The sequence below is a fragment of the Protopterus annectens genome, chromosome 9.part0, assembly GCF_019279795.1.
Source record: "Protopterus annectens isolate FY-2018-M chromosome 9.part0, PAN1.0, whole genome shotgun sequence".
Classification (NCBI taxonomy): domain Eukaryota; kingdom Metazoa; phylum Chordata; order Ceratodontiformes; family Protopteridae; genus Protopterus; species Protopterus annectens.
Genome location: NC_056743.1, coordinates 803101014 through 803128506, shown reverse-complemented (window position 1 = coordinate 803128506; position 27493 = coordinate 803101014). Strand labels below are relative to the sequence as shown.

At 37.1% G+C, this 27493-nt stretch overlaps 1 protein-coding gene across 1 annotated transcript in view; it reads right to left on the bottom strand.

The window, feature by feature from the left end:
- The window catches only part of BIN2 (bridging integrator 2), a 353798-nt gene that overhangs the window by 271349 nt on the left and 54956 nt on the right, over positions 1 to 27493 (bottom strand). The window contains exon 4 of the mRNA XM_044083439.1: positions 13809 to 13889. Within this exon, the coding sequence (XP_043939374.1) occupies positions 13809 to 13889 (81 nt within the window). The remainder of the gene's footprint in view (positions 1 to 13808; positions 13890 to 27493) is intronic.

The window sequence follows — 27493 nt, the reverse complement described above, 5'->3', positions numbered from 1 at the left end:
AGGGAAAACTTTTAATGGTGACGTTGGATGTCCATAATCTTTTTACTGTGATCATTAATGACTTTGGTATCCAAGCCATAGGTGGGGTTCTGAGTGACTTGGGTGAGGAGGACAACAATATATCCTTAGTTAAGATGATGTTGGCCTTGGTCTTAGAGAATAATGTCTTTATAGGGAACAAGCAAATATATAGACAAGCACAGGGGGTAGCTATGGGCACCCCCTATGCTAATACATACGCCAACCTGGTCCTTTGGTTTTGGGAGAAAGATGTAATTTTAGAACATCCATTATGGAAACAACATGTGTATATGTATACACGTTTTGTAGACGATGTTTTTCTTTTGGAGGGTGAGGCAGACATGTTAATAGATTTTGTCAGCTATCTACATTCCACTACATCCTTCCTTAGATTTAAGTTGAATTTCTCTGATACCAGCATAGATTTTTTGGATGTCAGTATTACACAAACTAGCAATGGTTTTTCATCGAAGTTATTTAGAAAGTATTGCTGGAAAAACAGTTTGCTATGCTTTGATAGCATGCATCCCCGTCATATGTTCCCCAACATAGTTCAGGGCCAGGCAGGCAGAATATCTAGGATATCAATGAATGATACAGAGTATGAGAAAGAGATAGAGTCCTTGAAGCAATGTTTTTTGGACAGAGGATACAAAGAGGGGATGATTAGTGAAGTCATTAATGATAGTAGGCAGAAAAGGGATAGTAAATACAAACCATGGATCAGACAAGAGCTTGTTGAATCCAAGGCCAAAGCTCCACAAAAAAGGGAACCTAAGTTGTTTGTCACCTATAGTAGTAATACCAAAGATATAAAAAATATAATTTTTTAAAAACTGGAACATCTTAAGAAGTGACTATAAGTTAAAGGATCTATTAGGAACCAGACCCAGCTTTGGATACAAGAGAAATAAGAATTTGAAGGACATCCTTTGTAATGAAAAGGCTTTTACTACATCCAATTTATTTAAGGAGAGCCCAGGTAGTGTTCCCTGTGGCTTATGTAAAGCCTGTCCGTCTATCAATAAGAATGCAACTTTTAAACATCCTGTTACTGGAAGGTTATACCATCTTAAGGCAAGGGCTACCTGCAGGACAAGCAACATAGTTTATTTGGCTACATGTGAACAATGCGCAGCATATTATGTTGGGAAGACCAATAATATGTTTAAGATCAGAATTTTACAGCATCTTTCCAATATTAGAAATAAAAATGAGCATAATGCTCTTTATAGGCACATTGAACAGCACTCAACACATACTTTCAGCTTCAGGGCTGTGGTTAACGTAAGGTTAAATAATAGGGGAGGAGACATAAGGTTGATGACAGAATCCCTTGAATCTGAATGGATCTTGGAGCTGAGGGCTCATAGGAGCCCAGGGTTAAATGACATGGTTCCTTTGAAACCCGCCCTACTAAAAAGGCGCGTAATTTACTGATTGCTGATTGGTTGGCTTTTAATTTAAAACAGTGGTAATGTTTGTTCTCTTTATCTGATGAAGGGTATCACACCCGAAAGCGCTTATCCTTGGATGTTTTGGTTGTTTTAATAAAAAAAGGAGTTAATCCAGCAGTGTCCTGCCATTCTTCTTTCTTTTTTAGGTAAAAAGGGCAAGAAGAATGCTCAGGGAAACAAACAGTCTGACAAACGATGAGAAGATTTTGAAGAGTTGAAAAAGAGAGGTGAATGCTTCAAGTGCGGGAAAAAGGGACATCTAGCAAGGGATTGTAAGCAAAACAAAAAGGTAATAACAGAAGATAAGGGAGATGAGGACTGACTATATGATAGTGAAGATACATCATGCGAAAGTCAGAAATCATCAGGAAAAGTTAATGAACAAAAAACAAATGTAAATGTGATAGAAGGAATAGAGGAAGTGCAAGTAGATATGGAGGATGAAGAAAGTGAAATTTTGGACTTAGCATTATTGAGCTTAGAGCTCTACTTAGCAGATACGAAACTGGAAGTTACACTTCTGGTGGAGGGAAGGGAAGTCAAATTCCTGTGTGACTCAGGAGCGTCATGGACTTTGATACACCCCTCCAAGTTACCAGAACATTCCGAATCATCTGATTATATACTAGTAAAAGCAGCAAACGGACAGCTATACAGGGAACCACTTTCCCATGATATAGTAATAACTGACCCTGTTTCAGGTATGACCCAGAGAAGTAAAATTGTTGTTTCTGCAAAGTGTCCAGTAAACCTATTGGGCAGGGACCTTATGCAGATATTTGGCATAGCAGTAGTTCCAACTATACAAGGTATGGAGGCGCAGAGACAAATGGATACCTTTGTAGTTTGATCGGAGGGTGAAACTTTTTACTGGTACAGCCAGGACCTAGTCACGACTGGTCCAGGGGCAGTAACTGAGGAACTGATGAATGTAGCCATCAGTAAAGTCCCCTCCCTCGACACTGATCAACAGCATTTGCTACACTGTACTCTATACTACTGTACTACACCAGGACCTGATAGAGAGTATGAGCAAGAATTGTTCAGAAATCGTGCAACTAGACTAGTATTGCGTTCTTTGTACTGGGATACTGAGGGGAACAGTGTAGTTAGCTGTTCATTACCTCAAGAATTCCTTGCATTATATAGATCAAATCGATTACAACATGTCAGTTTGACAAAGAACAAAAATGTAAAATGGGCAGACTTAGGAGAAAAAGTAACAAGATGGGAGAAACAGACTGATTTAGAACTATCAGAACAAGGGATACAGAAAAAAAAACTGAATTGGTTGACACAGACACATCCAGCTGTACACTTGCAATCTAGCGAGGACAGCTGATTAGCATTTTTATTAGAAGAAGAAGAAAAGGCCTTATGTGAAATTCCAACAACTCTTTGGTCAACAGGCAAGTCAGATGTAGGACTTATTCGAACAACAGGACCAGTTACAATTACCCCAAAGTCAGATTTTAGACCACAGAAAAGACAATACCCTTTGAGAAAGGATGCAGAAATAGAAATTAAGCCTATAATAGCAGCATTACTCAAAGAAGGAGTACTGGTAGAATCTCCTGATTCACCATGTAATACACCCCTATTTCCTGTTAAGAAAGCAAATGGGGAATGGCGGATGGTACAAGATTTACAAGCTGTAAATAATGCAGTAATACCTAGAGCACCTATGGTGCCAGACCCACATACCTTGTTAAATTATTTAAAACCACAACAGAAGTATTTCTCTGTGGTAGATATCAGCAATGCTTTCTTTTCAATACCTATACATCCTGATAGTCAATATTGGTTTGCATTTACATTTCAGGGTAAAAGGTATACATATACTCGACTACCACAGGGATATTTTGAGAGTCCAACAATATTTGCACAAGAAATGACTAGTAACCTGGCAGGGTTTACCCCACCGGGAGGTAGTCAAATTCTACTTTACGTAGATGACATCTTGCCAGCAGCCCCCACCCAGCAACAATGCAGGGAGGATACTGTAGCATTATTGCAATTTTTAGCAACACAAGGACACAAAGTAAACAAAAGTAAGTTACAACTTTGGAAAAAACAAGTTAGATACTTGGGATATGTAATATCCAATGAAGGTAGAATACTAGACGAGGAAAGAAAAACAGCAATCTTGCAAGCACCCAAACCAGCAACCAAGAAGGAAATTATGTCTTTCTTGGGTACAACTAATTTCTGTCGGAGATGGATACCAAATTATGCTTTGGAATCTGCTCCACTGACTGACTTGATATATAAGACACCAATGGCAGCACAAGATATTTTACAATGGACACCCGAAGCAGAAATGGCTTTTTGCAGGTTGAATCAGTTGATAGCTTCTTCATTAGTTTTAGGACTTCCGAATTATCACAAATGGTTCTTTCAGACCGTAGATTGCAAGCAAGGATATATGACGTCAGTATTGATGCAACAACATGGGGACAAGCAACGCCCCATAGCCTATTATTCATCGCAGTTAGACCCAGTGCCGCGATCTTTACCTCACTGTGTACAAGCAGTAGTTGCAGCTGCAATGGCAGTACAGGCTTCGGCCTCAGTGGTGTTATTCCACCCTGTCACATTGAGAGTGCCTCATGCAGTTGCAATAATTTTACTGCAAGAAAAAGTGGCATACCTTTCTCCTGCTAGACACCTTTCATATATGACTATACTGCTGTGCCAACCTCATATGACAATTGAACGATGTACGACATTAAATCCATCAACATTACTTCCAACTCCTGCGGATGGCACACCACACAGCTGCCTGCAGGAAATTGAACAGTTAGCTTTACCTAGACAAGATCTCGCAGATATGCCCTTGGATAATGCCGAGGTGACATATTACGTGGACGGCTCATGCAGAAGGGGTCCTACAGGAAAGAATCTGGTAGGGTATGCAGTAGTTACAGACACTGAAATTTTAGAAGCCCAATCCTTACCACATAACTTATCTGCACAAGCAGCAGAATTGATAGCTTTGACGCGGGCATGTACTTTAGCAAAAAACAAGTGTGTAAACATATATACTGATAGTCAGTATGCTTTTTCTACAGTACATTTATTTGCGCAACAATGGAAAAATAGAGGAATGATAACATCTAGTGGAAAACCTATTAATCATACACAATTTATTTTGGAGTTATTAGAATCTATTCAGTTACCTACCAAAGTAGCTATTTGTAAATGTGTAGCTCATACAAAACAACAGAATAAGATTTCAAAAGGCAATGCACGAGCTGATACAGCTGTGAAGCAAGCAGCCTCAGACTCAGAAACTTTACTTTTGAATGAGGAATTACAACCCTCTGAGATTTTAGATTTCGACGTGTTAAAAACAATGCAGACGCTTACTACAAAAGCAGAAAAACAAAAATAGGTAAAACGAGGTGCAATTCTTGAAAACGGACTGTACATTTCCAAAGAGAGAAAACCAATATTGCCATCTAATTTATTTAGATATGCAGCTTTGTTGAGCCATGGGCAGTGCCATGTCTCAACAGGGGGGATGGTACAGTTAGTAAATTGAATATTCCAAACATATGGATACACAAACTACACAAAAAATTTTTGTGCAGCTTGCCATACTTGTAACAAGCACCATGCACAAGGGGCATTTAAAACCAAGCAAGGAAGTTTTCCTATACCACCATATCCGTTCCATACTATTTGTATGGATTTCATAGAATTGAATAACTGTGAAGGGAAAAAGTTTTGCTTAGTTATCGTAGATATGTTTTCCAAATGGGTAGAAGCTTTTCCAACCAAAAACCCGGATGCAGCAACAGTGGGGAAAGCCCTGATAAAAGAAGTAATCCCTAGATTTGGCATTCTGGAAAGGATTTATAGTGACAACAGCACACATTTCGTGAACCAGACAATTCAGCAACTTGGGAGATTTTTTGGTATCTCCTTAAAGAACCATTGTGCCTACCACCCACAGTCAGCAGGACTGGTGGAAAGGTACAATGGGACCCTTAAGAATAAACTAAGGAAGTTAGTTGAGGAGACCCAAAAGAATTGGATACACTGTCTGCCTTTGGCACTGCTGAGTATGAGAACGGTTCCAAATGTGAAGGGTTTGACTCCCTTTGAAATAATTTTTGGGAGAGCATATTATGTGCCTCAGTGGAAAGCTCTCATGCCTGCAGAGCAAGAGGCTGACAGTTCATTAGCTAGTTAAATAAGGAAACTGTTAACAAATAAATCTGTTTTGCAGTTTAACTCTTTTTCAGATAAGGAACAGACCAGACCGGTAGAAGCAGTCTTGGCCCCCGGGACATGGGTGTTGCTGAAAGTGACGAAAAGGAAGAATTGGGTGAGTCCAATGTGAGAAGGACCGTACCAGGTACTGTTGGCACTGCCTACTGCAGTCAGAGTGGCCGAAAGGACGTCCTGGGTTCATTTGACACACTGCAAACCGGTAAAGAACTTTCAACTTGATAAAAACTTTGTGACTGATATACAACCAGACCAAGATGGCCAAAAACAAAGCGAATAGAAATTTAGATCAACCCCAGAGATGTTGCATAATCATTTTGTTGAGTATACATTTATTGACTGTAATTGTGACAATTTTCCTCTTGTTGTGGTTTATCCTACACACAACCACACAAGTGAAAGTGGGAAGGCGTGACAAAACATCTGTAGACTGGCATCCAAATTTTAACACATACCTAGCCATGAAACGTGTATATGCAGAGACTGCTGGGTTTGTACAGCTATACCAACAGCATATGGAGGACTGATAATGTCTGCTGTCCCTTTGGGGATAAATGAGACTTGGGAGAATTTACTCTGATACAGGAACTGTTAGATCACAGGACAAAATAGCTTTATTTTTACCTATCACACAAAAAGGAATTGTATGTTTTTACAAAAATGATACTCTCCAGGTGGGCTGGAGCAATTGTAATATAACCATATCTTATCGGTGTTATATTAAGAATAGTAATGGCAATACTTTTTGCAATACTAATTATGACTCATATTTGAACTCATTGAAAACAACCATGAATGACATTCGCAAGAATCCTGTTTTGTTTAAACAATTGTCAGTTATAGATCAGAAAATGTTTCATGCAGGGCTAATGCGTATTAGTACTAAAGTAGAAAACTGTTATTTTATTTGTGGGGAAAAAGGCATATAAATGGTTACTTGAGAATTGGTCCGGCAGTTGTTTTTTGGGTTATTTGGTTCCGGCAATAAGACATACTGCAGAATTACCTTTGGGTAAGATATGAAACGTGAGAGAAGCAGCCCGAAAACCCGAAGGTCCAGTTGAAAAACCTGTGAATCCAGTTGGAAAGATCGAAGCTGGCTGGAAAGATCACAATACCATGAAAGACAAAAGTAAATTGACTCATATGGACTTAAGTGACAATGTTATATCTTGGGCAGGAATATTCCCAGCCTATGGAGCAGTCAAATCAATCTGGGAGCTGAGGAAGTTGTCGAAACTTCTCGAAGTAATGAGTAATGCAACTTTTTCTGCCCTAGAACTGGTGACTGATGAATTGAATGCAATGAGAACTGTTGTGTTACAAAATCGAATGGCTCTTGACTTCACCCTAGCGGCGAGAGGTGGTACGTGCGCGCTTATCAAAGAAGAATGCTGTGCATACATACCAGACAACAGGCATGAAATTAATAATCACCTAGAGGTAATTCAGCAAGTATCAGCCATGACTAAACCAGGCCCAAACCCACTGACGGACTTTTTCCAGAATCTATTTGGGGGGGTGGGGTTCCATCCTAATGAATATTCTGATTGCCATTTGTGTGGGTATACTCCTAATAGGAGCATGTGTTTGCTGTGGAATTCCCTGCATGAAAAGATTAATCAAAGATTTTATTGATGTATCTGTTACTGAAACTTTGTATCAAGATATGCAGATTGAAAAATTGATCTCAGATGACATTTTTTCTGAAGTATAGATTGAATGACTCACCTAGCTGAAAATCCTAAGTGGAAGAAGTTGGGAGATGAAATGACACTATGCATACTTCAAAATAGAATAAAAAGTATTAATAGGGGGGGAAATGTTAGAAAAATGTGTATTTGAATATATGAGAAATGCTAGTTTAAAAGCAAAGTAGTATATAATGCATTTTATTCTATTAATCATATAACAGAAAGGATTAATTCATGTTTAAATGTAAGTAGTTTTGAAACTGCAATGTGGCTTGAAGCAAGCTGACCTTCGACCCTGGCAGATGCTAGCTTAGCAAGTTTTAATGTTTATGCTTTTCACAAATGATTATCTGCTGGGTCAGGAAATTAGATATGTGAAATAATGAAATCTTCTGCTCTTTCCTGCTGGGATGATTTGGCCTTGTATAAGTGTTACTGAGATAGCATGCAGCTGGTGGGAAAGTGTAATAGTGAACAAAGATGTGTATTAAAAGACTGAATCTGCTATTGTATTCGAACTAATATGAAACCTTGAAGAAGTAACTTTACAGAAAGACATTATGTCTGACCAGGTGGATAGCAAGGCCGTATTGTTACCAGAGGAAAACTTTTTTTAAATATACAGCATCAGCAGTTTTTATGAATAGAGGACTGTAAGCTAAAGTGATGTAGATGCCCTGTGACATACCACGTCAGTAAGGTGGGCACAGCTTGAATGTTAAACCTATATAAAATTGTGTGCTTCCTGTTTCATGTTAGACAAAATTCTGTACTTGTACGTTTTTTGCCTCCTGGTGTACACTAGTAAACTTTTGATTCTGAACCTTCTGTGTATTGAATTCTTAATTTTATTTAACAGACACCCTTGTCTCACTCCACATTTTAATTTCATTTCCTCATTAATCTACCCATTAACTAATATAAATACAAACTTCTTATCAAAAGCAAAGTTAATAGGCTCCAAAACTTTTCTTTGAATTCCATATTGTTCAATTATTGTCTACAACTGAATGTGACTTTGATTGTCAGAAGCCTTGTAAACATCTTCCACCATTGTAAAAAATATATATTCACTGTTTCTACTTGGTTATAAATGTATGTACTCTCTCTAAAACTGACATATTTACTGCTTCCTTTACCAGAAGTTTATTTATATTTAATCCCATAAAAATATTGATATACTACTATACTTTTAAATCTATCCCTCCTTCTCTGAATAGCTTGCAGTATTTCTGCTTTAAGTCCCTCCTATGGATGAACTACATACTTTTTCCTAACAATAGATACATACTGCATTCTTTCTCAAATTCAGTTTTTATAATAATATATTTTCTTGGTATTCTTTAATCTACACATTCCTTACCTTCTTTTTGTCTTTTATTTTCCAACATCTTCCCAAAAAATTATAATACTTCATTTTATATAATTTTACTACCAAGTCTTCATTATTTATTTTACTTTTCCTTAAAATCCAAAATAAATGCAAAAATGCACAAAAATAATGGGATGCATTAAACCAACCCTCCTTCATCTCAAACACAAAATGCCTCTTTTAACTGGGTTCAGTCTAAACCCCATATATTCCTAACAAATCTATAAAATTTCCTTTTTTTCCTCACTCAGAATCATATAAACATTAGCTAGATATTCCAATTTTCCTATAATTATAGAGTTAAGCAAATAAATGTTTTTCCTAAAAGACATTCTAAATAATCTCCAATACATCCCTAGTTCTTTTAAGTTTTCTATTAACTAATCACTGTCTTTTAAAATACACTCCTTTTCAAATTTCACTCTTAATAATTTAATTTCTATAAAAATAAATACCTTCTATCATTACAATATCTCCTAACCCTTTGCTTTTTTCTTTAGTTATTGTTAAACTAACCTGATTCAATAACTCAGTTAAATAAATTAGCATTTCCTTTATCCACAATTTATTTTTTGTGATCAGTATAATATCATGTGCAAAAGGCTATAAACAGTGATCTTAACACTTCCGTACAGCCTATATTCAGCTTTCTTCATATAATACTCAATTGTATCCCCTATTGCACTCACCCCATGACAAAAAAAAATTTGTTCATCAGACACCCTTGTCTCACTCCACATTTTAATTTCCTTTCCTCATTAATCTACCAATTAACTAATATAAATACAAACTTCTTATCAAAAGCAAAGTTAATAAGCTCCAAAACATTTCTTTGAATGCCATATTGTTCAATTATCCTCTACAACGGAATATGATTTTTATTGTCAGAAGCCTTGTAAACATCTTCCACCATCATTTTAACCTCCTCTCCACTATACAGAATATCATCCACTACTTATTTCACAACTGATAACAGATCTCTGTTATTACTCTCTTTCACCCCATATATACCTAAACCAAATACTTCATTCAAAACTCTACTAAAATATATATGCATGATTTTCATAAAAATCTTACAATCCACATTATTTCATGTAACTGGTTGCTAATTAAGTATATCCATTCTTACCCCTTTCTCTTTCTATCCTATCTAAACCAATCCTCTTTCTCCAATTGGAGTGCAACATCTAATTCCCCTGGGTCTATTGGCCTTTACAACTTTCATAATTTACACTGGGAAAACTTTTTCACCTTCCATACTTTGTTGCTAATTATCTTCTCTTTAAAGTTACTACTTATATAATTTTGGATAACTCTCATTACACCTTCCTGATCATTAGCAATCAAGCTTTTCACATCCTTAATTTCATGTATTAATGAATTTTCTAACTTTACAACTTTCCATAAAAAAGAAAATACATCTTCCTTTCTAGTTTGCAATAAATGTTTACATTAAGTAATAATCTCCTTATATTTTGTTTGTTCAAATTATATAATTCAATCTCTTTATTAAAATACTCCTTATTGCTATGCTTCAAGTCATCCAATAATTTTGCACAGTTCTCCATAATCACTTTGTTCTCAGTTCACTCTCTACCTCTAAATAAACATCAGCCGCCACTCAGACCAGTTTTCAAAAGAAAACCTTAAAGTCAAAACATCATTCCACAACTGAAATACATCTTCCTCCAACTGCTCACAATTAATAAACTTTTAACAACATTTTCACACCCTTCTCTTTCTTAATACTGCCTTAATTATTGCCAACGTCTATCCATATTACAACATGATCTGAAAATTCAGCAGATATCATCACCTAATTTCTCTCACCTGTCTTGACATACAAATAATCAATTTCTGTCCTTAATTTTCTTCTATGTTCCGTTACTCCAATCCCAAATCCTTAAACTTGCACATTTCTTTACGCATGTTCTTTTTATCTATTCCTTTCTTTTTTTTTTCTTTCCTAAAATCACAATTAAAATCCCCATCTTAATAATATAAATATTAACAATGACCAACGTATTTCTTCAAATAATTTTTCTCACTTTCTTTAATTTTAGTGCTAGCATGCATCGCTATTAATTTATTCACCTGCTTATCCCAATGTACATGTACAACCAACTCTCTCAGAGCTTATCACTCTCACATCCAAAACTTTGACCTTGTTATTAAATAAAACATACTTCTTGTCCTAAATTCCTCACAATTGTTCCACCCTATATCTTTTACATTTGAACTCTATGAACAAAAGAATCAGTTTCAACTTTCAAAATCTCTTCCATTTCCCACCCCCATTCCATAACATTTTTTCATCCCTTTTTTATACTGTTCACTTTTTCACAACAATTTAATATACACATTTTGTATCATTTGCATCCATCTCAACAGACCTAAACTGCAAATAAAAATATTTTTCAATACAGACTTTTGACTTGAAAAACATAAATGAATTCCAAGAAAAAATGTTTTCTTTTGTTCAACACAGAACATAAATCTGTCCAACATAATGTCTGTTTCAAATGTAAGATCACAAAAAGTTTACTTTCCTAAATGCATGAAAGATCTTATGTCATCAGCTGAAAAATCTGATGAGCACAATTTTGTTCTTCACATAGTATGTATTAATTATTTCATCAGTTTATGATTTAATCAGGTCTGGATTCATGAACACCTGCACTAAATGTACATTACATGTACTCCAGATGTACACGATCTGTATTCAGGAACATTCCTACCACATTTTTTTGTGGTGTCTATTCACTCAGAAAGATTAGACTAAGTGCAGATGTAGTTTACACATTGTGGCAACCTTTACAAATCTCCTGTAATATTTAAGGTTGCAGGAAAATCAGTAGGAAAACTAAAATTAAGAGGAAAAAGGTGTGAGTTATGCTTGTATTGTGTATTTAGTCCAAATGGTGTACACTTAGTGTACACGTAGTGAAGGTATTCATGAATCTGGCCATATGTCTTTTCTTTTTCTCATAGTTTGGTTGCATTCCTTAACTCCTGCCCTTCCCCAGCAATATCAACATATACTTTTGTAACTTTTGAAGTCCTAAATTTAACTGTTTTAATACACAGCACCTTAGGTTTCAGTCCTTTCCCTTCTGAAAAAGACCTTCTCATGATACTGCTAAATCTTTACCATGACCTTCATGTTCCATCATTCCAATTAGAGTAGTATAGTCCAACCCTCCATCACACACATTTGTAATCAAAATTTCTTGATTGTTAAGTTCATTGTTGGAAGCAGCTAAATGCTGTCCCATTTGTTCATCCTACATCAGCACTGAAATTGGTAATAGTCTCCACAACAACAGAATCAACTACACCTGTCTTGGCCTTCTCCTCATTTCTTGCAGCAGCACTACCTTCTGCCATTGCGCACCACTCCTCCCAGCCACATCCATGCCAGGAATGGGAGTAGCCTGTGTGCATCACTTCCTCCTCTACAAATAGAGTAGGTGAATTTCTCCAGTGCCCTGCCCAAATTTCCCCTAGTCAGTATTAAGACCACCGCTGATGTCCCCTGAAAAGAGGCCACTGGCTTAAGGAAAATAACCCAGTCAATGAAGCCTAAATAAATAAACTAAATAAAACTATGCCATTTGGCAGTTAAGTTTGCTGCTGACACAGCATGCAAGGCAACCTGTTTACTTTGCTATGTGCGTTTACTCTTTAGATGCAGATGCTAAAGCACAGGCTATAGTAAGAGAAAATATAATTGGCTATAGTAAGAGAAAATATAATTGTAACATTAAATATGAAATGGCAAAAGTATTTAGTAATGAAATAATTTGACTATAAAGGCAACTAGCAACTTTACATTACCTGCAAATATACTTCTGATCACAATTAAATATCCTGACACTGTTACAATGCAAAGCATGCAACATCAGAGAAATGGGAGTGCTGTTCCTATTGTGTATATGTCTGGTTCATCTTGTAATGCAGTATTACAACCTTTTTTGCACACAAACAAAACTTATTAGATAAGGGAGGAAAAGGTTCGTGGAAGAATAAACAAGAAAAACAGATTTCCTTTCAAGTCAAACATATGATAAAATATCCGTCATGAGATGAATACACATTGTTAAGTGGAGATAATATTTTCTTTACAAGACAAGAGATGGCCATTTTCTGAAGGAGATATTTATCTCCTTAAAAGGAACAAAAATAGTATATGCTGCTGAAATAAAATGTAGTAATACAAACAATAACAGGAAACTGAATTATGTTCCCCACACATCAATAATTTTAACTCTGAAATTGAATTCAAAATGAGAATTGCATAGACATTGTGGAATTAAAATATAAATGTAATATAAAATATAAATGTTATCAGATTTATGGCTACATATTCTTACTGGGTTTATTTTCTTGACCATGTAACAGCCCGTAGACCTTTAAGCAATTCAAGGAAGTACGATCGTGGTTTGTTACATGCATGCCTTAGCTGACTGTTTCAGTGCACACAGTGTAGGCAGTTATATCACACTGTAGTTTGTCAACCCATGTGTCAGCTATACATGTGGTATGTGCTTTACACATCATCTCCGAAAGGTCTGCTGTTGGAATACACATGTACATCTGATAACTAACCTGTTTCATCCTTGAACTCTGTATGTATCAAATTCCTTACTGGAAATTATAACAGCCCTATGCAAACATGTACTCTACACATATAAACTTTGTAGAATTTGTGTGAATTGGAATCAAACATTCGTGTTTAACAGCATATATATCCATTCTCTGGCCATGAGTTTGCTTATATTTACACTAGAACTGCACATTATTCAGTTGCATCTCCATCAGTTTTCTTTGAAAAAAATATGCATGCCTACCACAATTACAAAACATAAACAAGCACAAGGAAATAAATAGACTTACCTTTACTAGTGGAGTTCTTCTGACATATGCTACTACTACTATACTGGTGCCATTTGGTTTTCATTATTCCAAAAACTGATAGCTTGAAATAACAATGCCCACTTTTCAGTATTTAATTCTCTAGTTGCTTACCTGTTGCTTGTAGAAGTCATTAAGGGACTGCTCAAACTGTTCGTCTTTGGTCTCCACAGTTTTGCCAAGTTTTTGAAGAACCTAGAAGAGGGATGATCTCAGTTCTTGTTTTAGCATTATCACTGCATCATCTTTCATATTTACAATGTTATGAAATGCTTATCATACAGCCTAAATGTATTACATTCTTTTCACCGTAATCATTTGTACATTGTGCGTGTCACACAAACATGATCTTGTTTAATGGTGTAAGCAGTAAAGCACAGCAAGATGAATTGTCTTTTTTTGGAAACCTGTGCACAAAGATACACACACACACACACACACACACACACATATATATATATATATATATATATATATATATATATATATATATATAGATGCAGACACACACACACACACACACACACACACACACACACACACACACACACACACACACACACACACACATATATACATACTCTCACTAAAGTGCAGGGATCAACCACTGTTGCCATCTGTCTCTCTCTCTCTGTCTTTGTTGATCTGTAGCTCCAGTGGATCCTTGGGGTACTATATCATAGGGTGCTTGTAAGTCTACGATGTCCCATGACCTGCAGATAAAGTAGCCATGGGTCATTATTGTAGACAGCTCTGTGTGTGTGTGTGTGTGTGTGTGTGTGTGTGTGTGTGTGTGTGTGTGTGTGTGTGTGTGTGTGTCTGTCTATGTAGTCTTACTGCCTTAGTGACATGCTGTAAGATTTCTGATTAATCAAAATTGCTTAGTAGCTAGGGAAAGTTCCTCCTCCAAGGTGATGCCTCCACATTAATCCTCACCCACAAACCTTGGTCACCTGTTGCTGATTTCCTGCTCTCCTGGTCTCCAGTAGGCAGTAGGTAATGGCCAGCCACACCAGCATTTTCATCCTTCCTGAATCTTTGCATTAGTTACCCAGCTGCCTGGGCCTCCAGCGAAAGACAGTCACCTGGGTTATAGTTAAGGCTTTACTACTTTATGCTATAGACCCGACTAGAAGGATGCAGTTCTTGTTGAAATAATAGTAAGCACTGGACGAGATGAGCAATATATCCCTGCATCTACCAAAAAAAAAATTACTCCAATATGCCTTATTGTGGCTAAAAATTTAATAGAATAGGACTCCAAAAAATGAGATATTGACTTCATTTCTGCCATAGACTGCAATCACAACTGTGCTATATGTTTAATACTACAGATCTTTTATGTCAGTTTTAAAGAAACTGTAAGATTAAGACAGGACGTGTTGGTTGTACTAAGATAATTCCACACTCACTTGTGGGAATCGAGTGTGACAAGGAAAGAGTCTGAACATCAAGTGCTATTTCTCCCCATCTGTGTGATTTTCTAAGAGCTGCTTAACACCACCAATATCTTGGACAGGAACGGAAAATGGAAGAGTGCCGTTGCTGTTATCTCGCTATGCTAAACAAATTTAACATAGCGAGACAGCTTTAAAAAAAAGCAACAGAGAAAGGAAGATCTCCGTTGCTTTTTTTAAAGCTATCTCACTATGTTAAACTCTTTTAACATAACGACATATGTTTTTAAAAGCAACGGAGATTTTCCTTTCTCCGTTGCTTCCACACACAGCTCTGATGTACTGCATAACCATACTCATGCGCAGTACATCAGAACTGCTGCAGAATACTGGACAGCTGTGGAAGGGCAGCAAGGAGGCATTATACAATGCCATTATTTAAGAAAAGTAAGTATTTCTTTCTTAAATAATGTCATTGTATAATAGCAATAATCCACTTCTGGGTGTGGGTAATGCTGGATTTGCCCACGGTTGTCTTTGTTTGGCCACTCGATCTTCGCCCTCATGACCAAACCACACCAACCGTGGGTAAATCCAGCATTAACCACACTCAGGCATGGGTTATTGCTTAAATATTTATTATTTTATGATGGCCAAAACAGCAGTAAAAAAGTCTATCACATAAAATACTTTTATCACATAAAATACTTTTATGTTTAACTGTTGGAATTGATGAACTGAAAATTGCCATGAAATGCAGAAGTTGTGATTTAAAAAGTTATGTGTTTATCAGCTAATTTTATTTGTTTTATGTTATAATCATCACGCCTTTACTGCTGCAGTAGATGGTGGATGCCTAAATTTGACCTAGCAACATTAATAACAGTTTACTCAACAACAGATTTATGAAAAAAGGCGAATAAAAAGTATTATTTTCTGACAGAAAAGTATACTTGCAGCAAACCAGCAAGCAGAAAAGTTTAACTCTGCTACTTTAGAAACAACTCAATGATTATCTCATCTTAGAGAGAACAAAAATTAAATTTTACAACACTCTCAAAGTAAAAAAAAACGTTGTTTTCCATACAAAAAAAAAAACTTTCTGCATTTTCATTTCACCTTGTTAATTGCCAGATATTTTGACTCTGTGTTTCAGGAATCTTCTGTATTCCTCTGAATGAGGTTTCTCAAACTGACTGTTTAGTGCTGGAGTGCATTAATGCACTGAGTACCTCTTTGAAAGCAATACGATAGTATTTTAACAAGCTAGACAACCAGAGACCAATACCTTTCTACTGTGAAACTATGAGGCCAAAATATAAATTTCTCTATGATAAGCAGCTACAAAGAAACAATATAATTTATATATGTATTAAGGTTGTTTTTTCAAAGTTCCTAGCTCTCAAATGTAAACCAACTATATAAAGTGAAACAGAGCAATTCAAGTGAACTTATCTCTTTGAGTATGCTTGTGAAATCTGGTGCAAATCTGATCATTTTGTTATAATAAGAAATAGCACATTTAAAAGAGCATTTAAAAGTTTTCACTTTGAATTGATGAAATTGAGAGCATACTGTGCATTTAGGGTATAGCCAGGAGTTTGGGTATTCCAGTTTTCCAGAGTGGTGTCACCTCCTCCACTGTATTGTAGACCCTTCTCCACCAGCATGCATTACTTGGCTTTTGTTTACATTGTGCAGATGTAATAAAAAATATTCAGATGTAATTCAAAGTTAACACCAGATGTGAATTATTGGTTTTACAATATTCTGCTACTCACTAAACTGCCCTTTGTCTAATAGTATGTGTGTGTATGTGTGTGTGTGTTGTGTGTGTGTGTGTGTGTGTGTGTGTGTGTGTGTGTGTGTGTGTGTGTGTGTGTGTGTGTGTGTATGTGTGCACATATGTGTGTGTGTGTGTGTGTGTGTGTGTGTGTGTGTGTGTGTGCGCGCGCACATGCGCACACATGCATGTATGCATGTGTAGATGTATTTTATATATACACACACACACATGTTTATCATAATAATGAATAGTAATTAAAGGGTGAGATAAACAATAGATGTTTTTATTTTTATCACCACTCTACCCAGTTCACACCATTGGTAACCAGTATTCACATTAACAACAATATAAAGAATGACAAAACTTCACACATTACACATATCAAAAATACATACAGATCCCCTAAAAACAAAAATGCCACATACATCAGTCCCCTAGAAACAAAATCTATTACATCAAAATCCTTAAAATAAAAAGTAAAAAGTAAAAAAAAAAAAAAAGCAAATTGGAAAATTGTATTCCTGGCAAGGTGGTCTGAAAACTACGCTATGATTACTAAATACAATAAAACAACATTAATCACATAAATAGACAATGAACACAAAATAACATAAATTAGCCCTACCTACCCTAATAAATCATTGCTACAAAATAAACAAGAACTTTGAAAAAAGGCTAAGATGTACCTCAGAGCAACTAAAAAATAAACAGTCCAGAAACAGCCATTCAAAAAAAAAAAATCTAAGGCCCTTTTCAAGAGACAAAATATGCTGCATTTTGTTGAAATGAAATCAGAAATAGTGATCTAAACTTCTCTCCTCTATGTGTGTATGTGTGTGTGTGTGTGTGTGTGTGTGTGTATGTGTGTGTGTGTGTGTGTGTGTGTGTGTGTGTGTGTGTGTGTGTGTGCATGCGTTTATGTGTGTGTGTGTGTGTGTGTGTGTGTGTGTGTGTGTGTGTGTGTGTGTGTGTGTGTGTGTGTGTGTATGTGTGTGTGTGTGTATGTATATATATATATATATATATATATATATATATATATATATATATATATATATATATATATATATATATATATATATATATAAACTTGAACGTATGTAATATGTTAGTCTGCTTTGTCAGATAAATGAGTTCTCATACATCAGAAATGGGGAACTGATTAGTGACTTCAGTAAACCTGTTCCTTAAATCTACATGATATTTCTTTTTCATACATAAACCCACCACAGGTTATATATAGATATGAAATTAAAATGAAGCACACAGATTAAAGTACCTATACTAGAATCTCTCACTTGAATAATTATCAACATATCAACTATCTATAAAATGTAGTGCATTTATCTTTTCTTCTGGTTTACTTGTACCTTTTTTCCTTTCATGTGTGTGTTTGATGATGGGAGACTTACTATTCCATATTCGGGCAAACCCCTGCTTCCTTAATAATTGCACTGTACACTAGGGCTTATATGGTGTATATCTGGCTGCATAAATGCAATGTATGCAACACTGGAATACCAAAAAGATTAACCTCACACAGGCACTGCCAAATGTCTTGGAAGGAACAAGGACTTTGATTTTGTCTGTAACTGCTTCTACAGCACAGTTTTGTACATTAATGCAAACTGGGGCGGTTTCATTATGGAGATAATTTACATTTTGTATAATTTAGTAATTTGTTTTTCAATGCATATATAAGCAAAAAAATGTAAATAAATGTATATAAATTTATCGATGATTACATTTTATTTAAGAACGTGTTATATTTTATTACCTGGATGATTATTTGAAGTGGATAATGGAAGCAGTTGCATTTATGGCTCTAGCTTTCTATATGACATGTTAAAACTTCCCATATGAAATAACCTGCATTCGTATTGAAGCCAATAGCCATAGTATCGTTGTTTGTAAAGTTTTTTTTTTCAGAGCTTTTCTTCTCAGGCACTCTCTGAAAATTACTAAGAGTTCAGCAGGACATTCTTATGAAAATAAAGAATAAATAGAAAACTTTAATAATGACAGTAGTTATGGTATTAACTTTCATTGTTTCTCTTTTAGAATTGAGTCAGAATTATTTTGATGACGGAATAAAACATCATGGCATCTTTATGTTTTTTTCATAGATCAGTTTGTTATTAGTTTTCTTCTTTAACAGTTTGTGGTATTTAAGTGCTTTATATGTGTGTGTGTGTGTGTGTGTGTGTGTGTGTGTGTGTGTGTGTGTGTGTGTGTGCATATATATATATATATATATATATATATATATATATATATATATATATACTACTGAATGATTCTAAAGCATGGATTTTTTTCTGCAAATGAGAAAAAAGAAGTTATGGTAGTAACTGTCACAGAAATTTTTCTGTAAGAAACCAGGAGTTCCTCTGAACTGTATATTTAGCAATTTACTAACTATACCCAGAGTGCTATCATAGGTTTTAGCATACATAGGCTTTCTTTATGCAAAAAATTAAAGGGAAATGGCAGACATAGTGTATAATACTTGTCTAAGTGTTTCCCCCAGTATCACAGAAAATTTCACTGAAAAACAATCATAAAGATTCCAAATGTGTATCAAAACACTTTCCTTTATGGCCTATTTTTCAGAATGGTGTGATTACTCTGAATATGAAAGACATTTTTGTTTAGAAAGAGAAACACTGCTGTGGATAGCAGACAGGATGGGAAAGATCCGTGTCTTAAAACCATGTTGATTTATTAAAATTTAAGGGAAACTCCACCCTAGAACTAAAAAAAAAAATGTTTTTTTTCGCTCTTTGTTTCCTGACCTATTTTAACATCTCAAAATCAACTTTGAATTCCCATGCCAGAAAAGTAACTGCATTGCTGGCCTTTGTTCAGTATTTTCTTTTGTAGTCTAAGAGGAATTGATTCTGCAAGGGTCTCTCAGTGCAGTGACAGTTTCAACACCTCTGCAATAGTGTGGGGAGAGGAGACTCTCAAGTCCTCTTGAATTACAAAAGAAAACACTAAACAAAGGCCAGCAATTTATTTACTTTTCTGGCTATAGTTGGATAACTTCTAAGTATAGTGTAAAAAAAAGGTCTGAGCCAAACATAAATGAGGGTGATTAGAGACCATACCTTTCAAGTGTACCTCATTACGAAGAATGTACCTCATTTGGGGTCTTAAAAAGTTCATGTTCCTCAAAGTTCCAAATTGAAAGGGTCTGTCACGCATTCAGTGTTAGGAATTTTTTAATCAATATCCATAGAATATAGAAACAAATCCTATTAATTCATTAAAAGACCTTTTTTATAGGTAAAACCAGCATATTTTGACCACCATATGACCTTCCTAGTTGAAGTGTTTAGTAAGGCATTTGTAAGTGTCCCACATTTTGCCTATTTGTTCCACATTACGAGAGCTAGTGTTCCTCATTTTGGAGATGGGAGGTTGAGAGCTATGTTAGAGACAGAAAAGAAGCAGTCCTTTTATAGAAGGTAAAGAAAATAACAATGACCCTCCCAAATCCCATTATATGTCAATGGCATGGGAATTCAATGTTACTTCCTTATGTCTGGCATGAGTCATACAAAGCATTATGGGAAAGAGAAAGGGTTTAGAGAGAACAAGATCACATTGATACAGCAAACCCCCATTGGTAGCCATGTTGTGGAAAACAGGCTAAAATTACAAATAAAGCACTTATAGTGATTTTCGGGTGTTAAAATAGATCAGGAAACAAAGATAGAGTAAAATAAAAGTCTTTTTAGTTCTAGGGTGGAGTTTTCCTTTAAATGTTAGCTGTTGAGAGTAAATTGCTTTTGCAGTTACATATTTCATTGTGGTATTATTTTAGCTCAACTCTTGCTATGCTAACATCTGATTTTTGTTTTCAGATTACAACTAGTCATTCATCACAGGTTCATACCCAGCCACAAGGGATGCACAAGCCAGTGCATTTCTTTGTGCCGGTCCCAAACCCAGATAAATGGGGAGGGTTGCGTCAGGAAGGGCATCCGGTATAAAACTTCACCAAATCATTCATGCAGACAGTATTAAATATTTACATACTGGATCAGTCGAGGCCTGGGTTAACAACGACCGCCACCAGTACTGTTAGCCAACAGGGTGCTGGTGGAAATTGGGCTACTGTTGGCCAAAGGAGGAGAAGAGAGGGAAGGCATGGCCGAAGGCAAGAAGAGAGGAGAAAGGCTAGGACTGTGTTAGTGAGGGTCGGAACTTTGAATGTTGGCAGTATGACTGGTATAGGGAGAGAGCTAGCCGATATGATGGACAGAAGGATGGTTGGTATACTGTGTGTACAAGAGACCAGATGGAAGGGAAGTAAGGCTAGGTGTATCGGAGGTGGGTTCAAATTGTTTTATCATGGTGAGGATGGGAGGAGAAATGGAGTAGGAGTTATCCTGAAGGAACAGTATGCTAAGAGTGTTTTGGAGGTGAAAAGAGTGTCGGATAGAGTGATGTTTATGAAGCTGGAAATTGATGGTGTAATGATGAATGTTGTTAATACATATGCTCCACAAGCTGGGTGTGCGATGGATGAGAAAGAAAATTTTTGGAGAGAGTTGGGTGAAGTGATGATGACTGTACCCAAGGGTGAGAGAGTGGTGATTGGAGCAGATTTCAATGGGCATGTTGGTGAAGGGAACAGAGGGGATGAGGAAGTGATGGGTAGGTATAGTGTTAAGCAAAGGAATGCAGAAGGTCAGATGGTAGTGGATTTTGTGGAAAGGATGGACATGGCTGTGGTGGAGGTGCTTTTGCAGTTACATATTTCATTGTGGTATTATTTTAGCTCAACTCTTGCTATGCTAACATCTGATTTTTGTTTTCAGATTACAACTAGTCATTCATCACAGGTTCATACCCAGCCACAAGGGATGCACAAGCCAGTGCATTTCTTTGTGCCGGTCCCAAACCCAGATAAATGGGGAGGGTTGCGTCAGGAAGGGCATCCGGTATAAAACTTCACCAAATCATTCATGCAGACAGTATTAAATATTTACATACTGGATCAGTCGAGGCCTGGGTTAACAACGACCGCCACCAGTACTGTTAGCCAACAGGGTGCTGGTGGAAATTGGGCTACTGTTGGCCAAAGGAGGAGAAGAGAGGAAGGCATGGCGAAGGCAAGAAGAGAGGAGAAAGGCTAGGACTGTGTTAGTGAGGGTCGGAACTTTGAATGTTGGCAGTATGACTGGTATAGGGAGAGAGCTAGCCGATATGATGGACAGAAGGATGGTTGGTATACTGTGTGTACAAGAGACCAGATGGAAGGGAAGTAAGGCTAGGTGTATCGGAGGTGGGTTCAAATTGTTTTATCATGGTGAGGATGGGAGGAGAAATGGAGTAGGAGTTATCCTGAAGGAACAGTATGCTAAGAGTGTTTTGGAGGTGAAAAGAGTGTCGGATAGAGTGATGTTTATGAAGCTGGAAATTGATGGTGTAATGATGAATGTTGTTAATACATATGCTCCACAAGCTGGGTGTGCGATGGATGAGAAAGAAAATTTTTGGAGAGAGTTGGGTGAAGTGATGATGACTGTACCCAAGGGTGAGAGAGTGGTGATTGGAGCAGATTTCAATGGGCATGTTGGTGAAGGGAACAGAGGGGATGAGGAAGTGATGGGTAGGTATGGTGTTAAACAAAGGAATGCAGAAGGTCAGATGGTAGTGGATTTTGTGGAAAGGATGGACATGGCTGTGGTGGAGGAGTATAGGGAGACATACAAGAGTGAAGGAAAATGCACATAGGTGGATTATATCTTATGTAGGAGGGACAGTTTGAAGGAGATTGGAGACTGTAAAGTGGTGACTGGAGAAAGTGTAGTTAGGCAGCATAGGATGGTTGTTTGTAGGATGATGTTGGTAATCAAGAAGAGGAGGAGGAGTGTAAGGGCAGCACCAAGGATCAAATGGTGGAAACTGAAAAAGGGTAATTGTGAGGTGGAGTTCAGGGAAGAGTTAAGACAGGCACTGGGTGGCAGTGAAGAGTTACCAAATAGCTGAGTAACTACAGCAGAGCTAGCAAGGGAGATGGCTAGAAAGGTGCTTGGTATCACATCTGGACAGAGGAAGGATGACAAGGAGACATGGTGGTGGAATGAGGAAGTACAGGAGAGTATACAGAGAAAGAAGCTGGCAAAGAAGAAGTGGGATTGTCAGAGAGATGAAGAAAGTAGACAGGAGTATAAGGAGATGAGGTGCATGGCAAAGAGAGAGGTGGTGAAGGCTAAGGATAAGGCATATGAAGAGTTGTATGAAAGGTTGGACACTAAGGAGGGAGAAAAGGACCTGTACCGATTGGCTAGACAGAGGGATCGAGCTAAGAAAGATGTGCAGCAGGTAAAGGTGATAAAGGATAATGAGGGAAACATACTCACAAGCGAGGAGAGTGTGTTGAGCAGATGGAAAGAGTACTTTGAGGGGTTGATGAATGAAGAGAATGAGAGGGAGAGAAGGTTGGATGATGTGGGGATAATGAATCATGAAGTGCAATGGATTAGCAAGGAGGAAGTAAGGATAGCTATGAAGAGGATGAAGAATGGAAAGGCTGTTGGTCCAGATGACATACCTGTGGAAGCATGGAGGTGTTTAGGTGAAATGGCAGTAGAGTTTCTAACCAGATTGTTTAATGAAATCTTGGAAAGTGAGAGGATGCCTGAGGAATTGAGAAAAAATGTTTTGGTACCGATTTTTAAGAATAAGGTGATGTGCAGAGCTGTAGTAACTACAGAGGGATTAAATTGATCAGTCACAGCATGAAGTTATGGGACAGAGTAGTGGAAGCTAGGTTAAGAAGGGACGTGATGATTAGTGATCAGCAGTATGGTTTCATGCTGGGAAAGAGCACTACAGATGCAATGTTTGCTCTGAGTGTGTTGATGGAGAAGTACAGAGAAGGTCAGAAGGAGTTGAATTGTGTTTTTGAAGACTTAGAGAAAGCATATGACAGGGTGCCTAGAGAGGAGTTGTGGTATTATATGAGGAAGTTGGGAGTGTCAGAGAAGTATGTAAGAGTGGTACAGGATATGTACGAGGGTAGTGTGACAGAGGTAAGGTCTGCAGTGGGAGTGACAGATGTGTTTAAGGTGGAGGTGGGATTACATCAAGGATCAGCTCTGAGCCCTTTCTTATTTGCAATGGTGATGGACAGGTTGACGACGAGATCAGACAGGAGTCCCAGTGGACTATGATGTTTGCAGATGACATTGTGATCTGTAGTGAGAGTAGGGAACAAGTGGAGGAGACCCAGGAGAGATGGAGATATGCTCTAGAGAGAAGAGGAATGAAGGTCAGCAGGACTAAGACAGAATATATGTGTGTGAATGAGAGGGAGGATAGAGGAATGGTGAGGATGCAAGGAGTAGAGGTGGCAAAGGTGGATGAGTTTAAATACTTGGGATCAATAGTTCAGAGTAATGGTGAGTGTGGAAGAGAGGTGTGGAAGAGATTACAGGCAGGATAGAGTGGGTGGAGAAGAGTGTCAGGAGTGATTTGTGACAGACGAGTACCAGTAAGAGTGAAAGGGAAGGTCTACAAGAGGGTAGTGAGACCAGCTATGTTATATGGGTTGGAGACAGTGGCATTAACAAAAAGGCAGGAGTTAGAGCTGGATGTGGCAGAGTTAAAGATGTTAAGATTTACACTGGTTGTGACAGGATTAGGAATAAGTATATTAGATGGTCAGCCCAGGTTGGAGGGTTTGGAGACAAAGCCAGAGAGGCAAGATTACATTGGTTTGGACATGTGCTGAGGAGGGATGCTGAGTATATTGGGAAAAAGGTGGTAAGGATGAAGCTACCAGGTAACAGGAAAATAGAAAGGCCTAAGATAAGTTTTATGGATGTGGTGAGAGAGGACATGCAGGTAGTTGGTGTGACAGAGGAAGATGCAGAGGACAGGAAGAAATGGAAACAGATGATCTGCTATGGCAACCCCTAACGGGAGCAGCCAAAAGAAGATGATGATTCATCACAGGTTCAGGTGAGTAAGAATAGGGGCTGCATCTGAATCTTGCATCTAGCCATAAATTTATAATGGAGCATAGAAGCATTACATCTGCTTTTGAAGAGTTATGTGAGGAAAGTTTCTTCCAACAATCAGGTATGGATTCCAGAGATTTACTGATGTTTGATTTAGCATGCTGATATTTACTTTATCTTGTAACTCATGTCTTTTGTTTTGTTTAGATTAATTGAATGTTAGACCCTCAGATCCCACTATAAATACATTAAACACTCACAGCTGGTGATTATATCACCCCTGGTAAGATTATAACATAATAGGAATATGTTTTTTGCATGATTTCTATCCTTTTTTGGATTATGATGAATTTGAATATGCTCATTAGAATTTTTCCATAGACGAAAATGATGATGAATATATGTAATGTATAATGTTTGCCATGGGGAAAATGTTAATACAGTTTGTTTTCGTTATATAAATGTATGCTTGCCTGTGTCTTAAGTTATAATTCAAGAAAGGTGTTAAAAATAAATAAATAAGCAGACAAAAATCCATTTTCTGTGTATTTGTATAATGCATCTTTAACCCTGCTTTATACTGTTTCTTAAAATTTACATTGTTATCTATAGTATCATTTAAATCATGCTAAGAAAAATCTTAGTAGTAAATTCTGATATGAAGAGAATAACCTGTTACAGGATGGGGATGGGTGGACATTTGGGAGTTATTCCATTCTAATGTAAAGGAACCTGAGATTTAAGAGAGATACTATCAAATGACAAGAGGAAGGTGACAGGAAGAACTGAAATGGTGACTATGAGTAAAGGATGGAAGATATACACTGATATGTATTAATCAATTAAAGATTACAGTCAAGCTCGTAGACTAGTTGGTAGGGAATGGGAATTAGAAAAAAAAGAGTGAAAGAGTGGGATAGACTGATGGACAGACAGAGTGCAGGGGCAGTGTAGTCTACAAAATTCAGAATTAGAAGTAAGATGACAGTATGCGCTAGAGAGACACTAGAGTGAATAGAGCAACAGACAACAGCAAAACCATCAACATAATCAGAGGTTAGAAGGGTCCATTTTGATAACAGAACATATATGAATGCATGAGAATATGAAGCTACCTATGGTGTACTGAGTCACCTGACTGCTATAATCCACCGCTGGGAAGGTGTCCCCACCTGTCCACATCAGATTTTTCTGTGCTGCTCCTTACTCTGTCTGGTCCGAGTACTAATGAACACTTACACTTTCCACAAATGCCTCTAGTAGTATATCCTAGCAGGCCACCACACTTCCTCTGAATTATTTTTATTTTTATTTCTAGTATTAAATTATTCTGCTTCCATTTGTCACTCATGTCGTGTCATATTTACCCATTTTTCCTTAGCTAATCTGCTGCTGGCATTGTGAAGAGTCTGTATCAAGCCATCCCTTCCCCTTCTGTCTTACAGTGTCTACATATCTATTTTTTTTGAGTCATTCTTTAGTTTGAGATTATCTGATTAAAGTGTTTTTTGTAACTCTCCAAGGAGTATTCTGCATTAGTCCAATGCCTCATACACTGTTAGCCCTCAGAACTTGTAATACTATCCAAACTCTTCCCTTACTAGTTTGCTGTAAAATATCAAGAGGATATTGGTATATCTTAAACCCACTCTACTGTGTGCATGCACCTGCATCCTGTTAGTCTTTTTGTTGATGTTTTATACTATGCTTCATTATTTGCCATAAATTTGATTCTAGCATTCAGACCCTTTTCCTTGTCTATCCTCAGTACAGGCTGACAACCACAGGGGGATATGATATCTGTAGATCCCACTCCCTGTGTTGCATAGCCTTGCACATGTTAGTATTTCAATAATCACCCAACAAACCACACCATTTTTATGTCCAGTCCATTGCACCAAGCTTGATAACATGATTGAACAAGATAATCTTTTTCTCTGACCACAGCATAATATCTGACACAGATGTGCTGACCAGGACACTTGCTCCCATCAAAGTCTGTAATGCTCCACTGATTACTGGCTTCTCACAAGGCAGTTTCCCTTTATTATCCCCTTTGGCTCCTGTTAGCTATATTTTCCTTATTTACTTTGTTATTTTTACCCTACTGTCATGATCTTTAGTTTCATCACTAATCTTCTGTAAAACTGATGTCAAGAATGTGTTGAAATCCACATACTGCATAATGCAGCACATCTACCAGGTTTGTTGTCAACACTGATGATGATACATTTACAAAATCTATCCAACTGGACTGCTAAGACTTCTGCTGCATGAAGCCTCACAGTCATAGATCCACAAGAGAAGTCACATGCAGAAACTCCTTCACCCTAAATGATTTCCATTAACCTTGCATAGAGTTACAAACTTCTGCCTGTATCACACCTGTACAGGTAACATATCACCACCACCATTATATTGCTACAGTCCTCCAGCAGCGCCCTGGTTTTAAGGGTGATACACAGCATTACTAAGGGTACATCATGCACTTTTGATAGCTCTTTTAGCATGTGGAGAAATAAGTCATCTATTCTTTGCATCTTATAATGCAAAACTCCTTGAGTTCCTTTTTTATGCCTCCCTTTTACTTATCTATCCAGTCTTCCTTTCCATATTCCTATACACCTCTGCATTCCA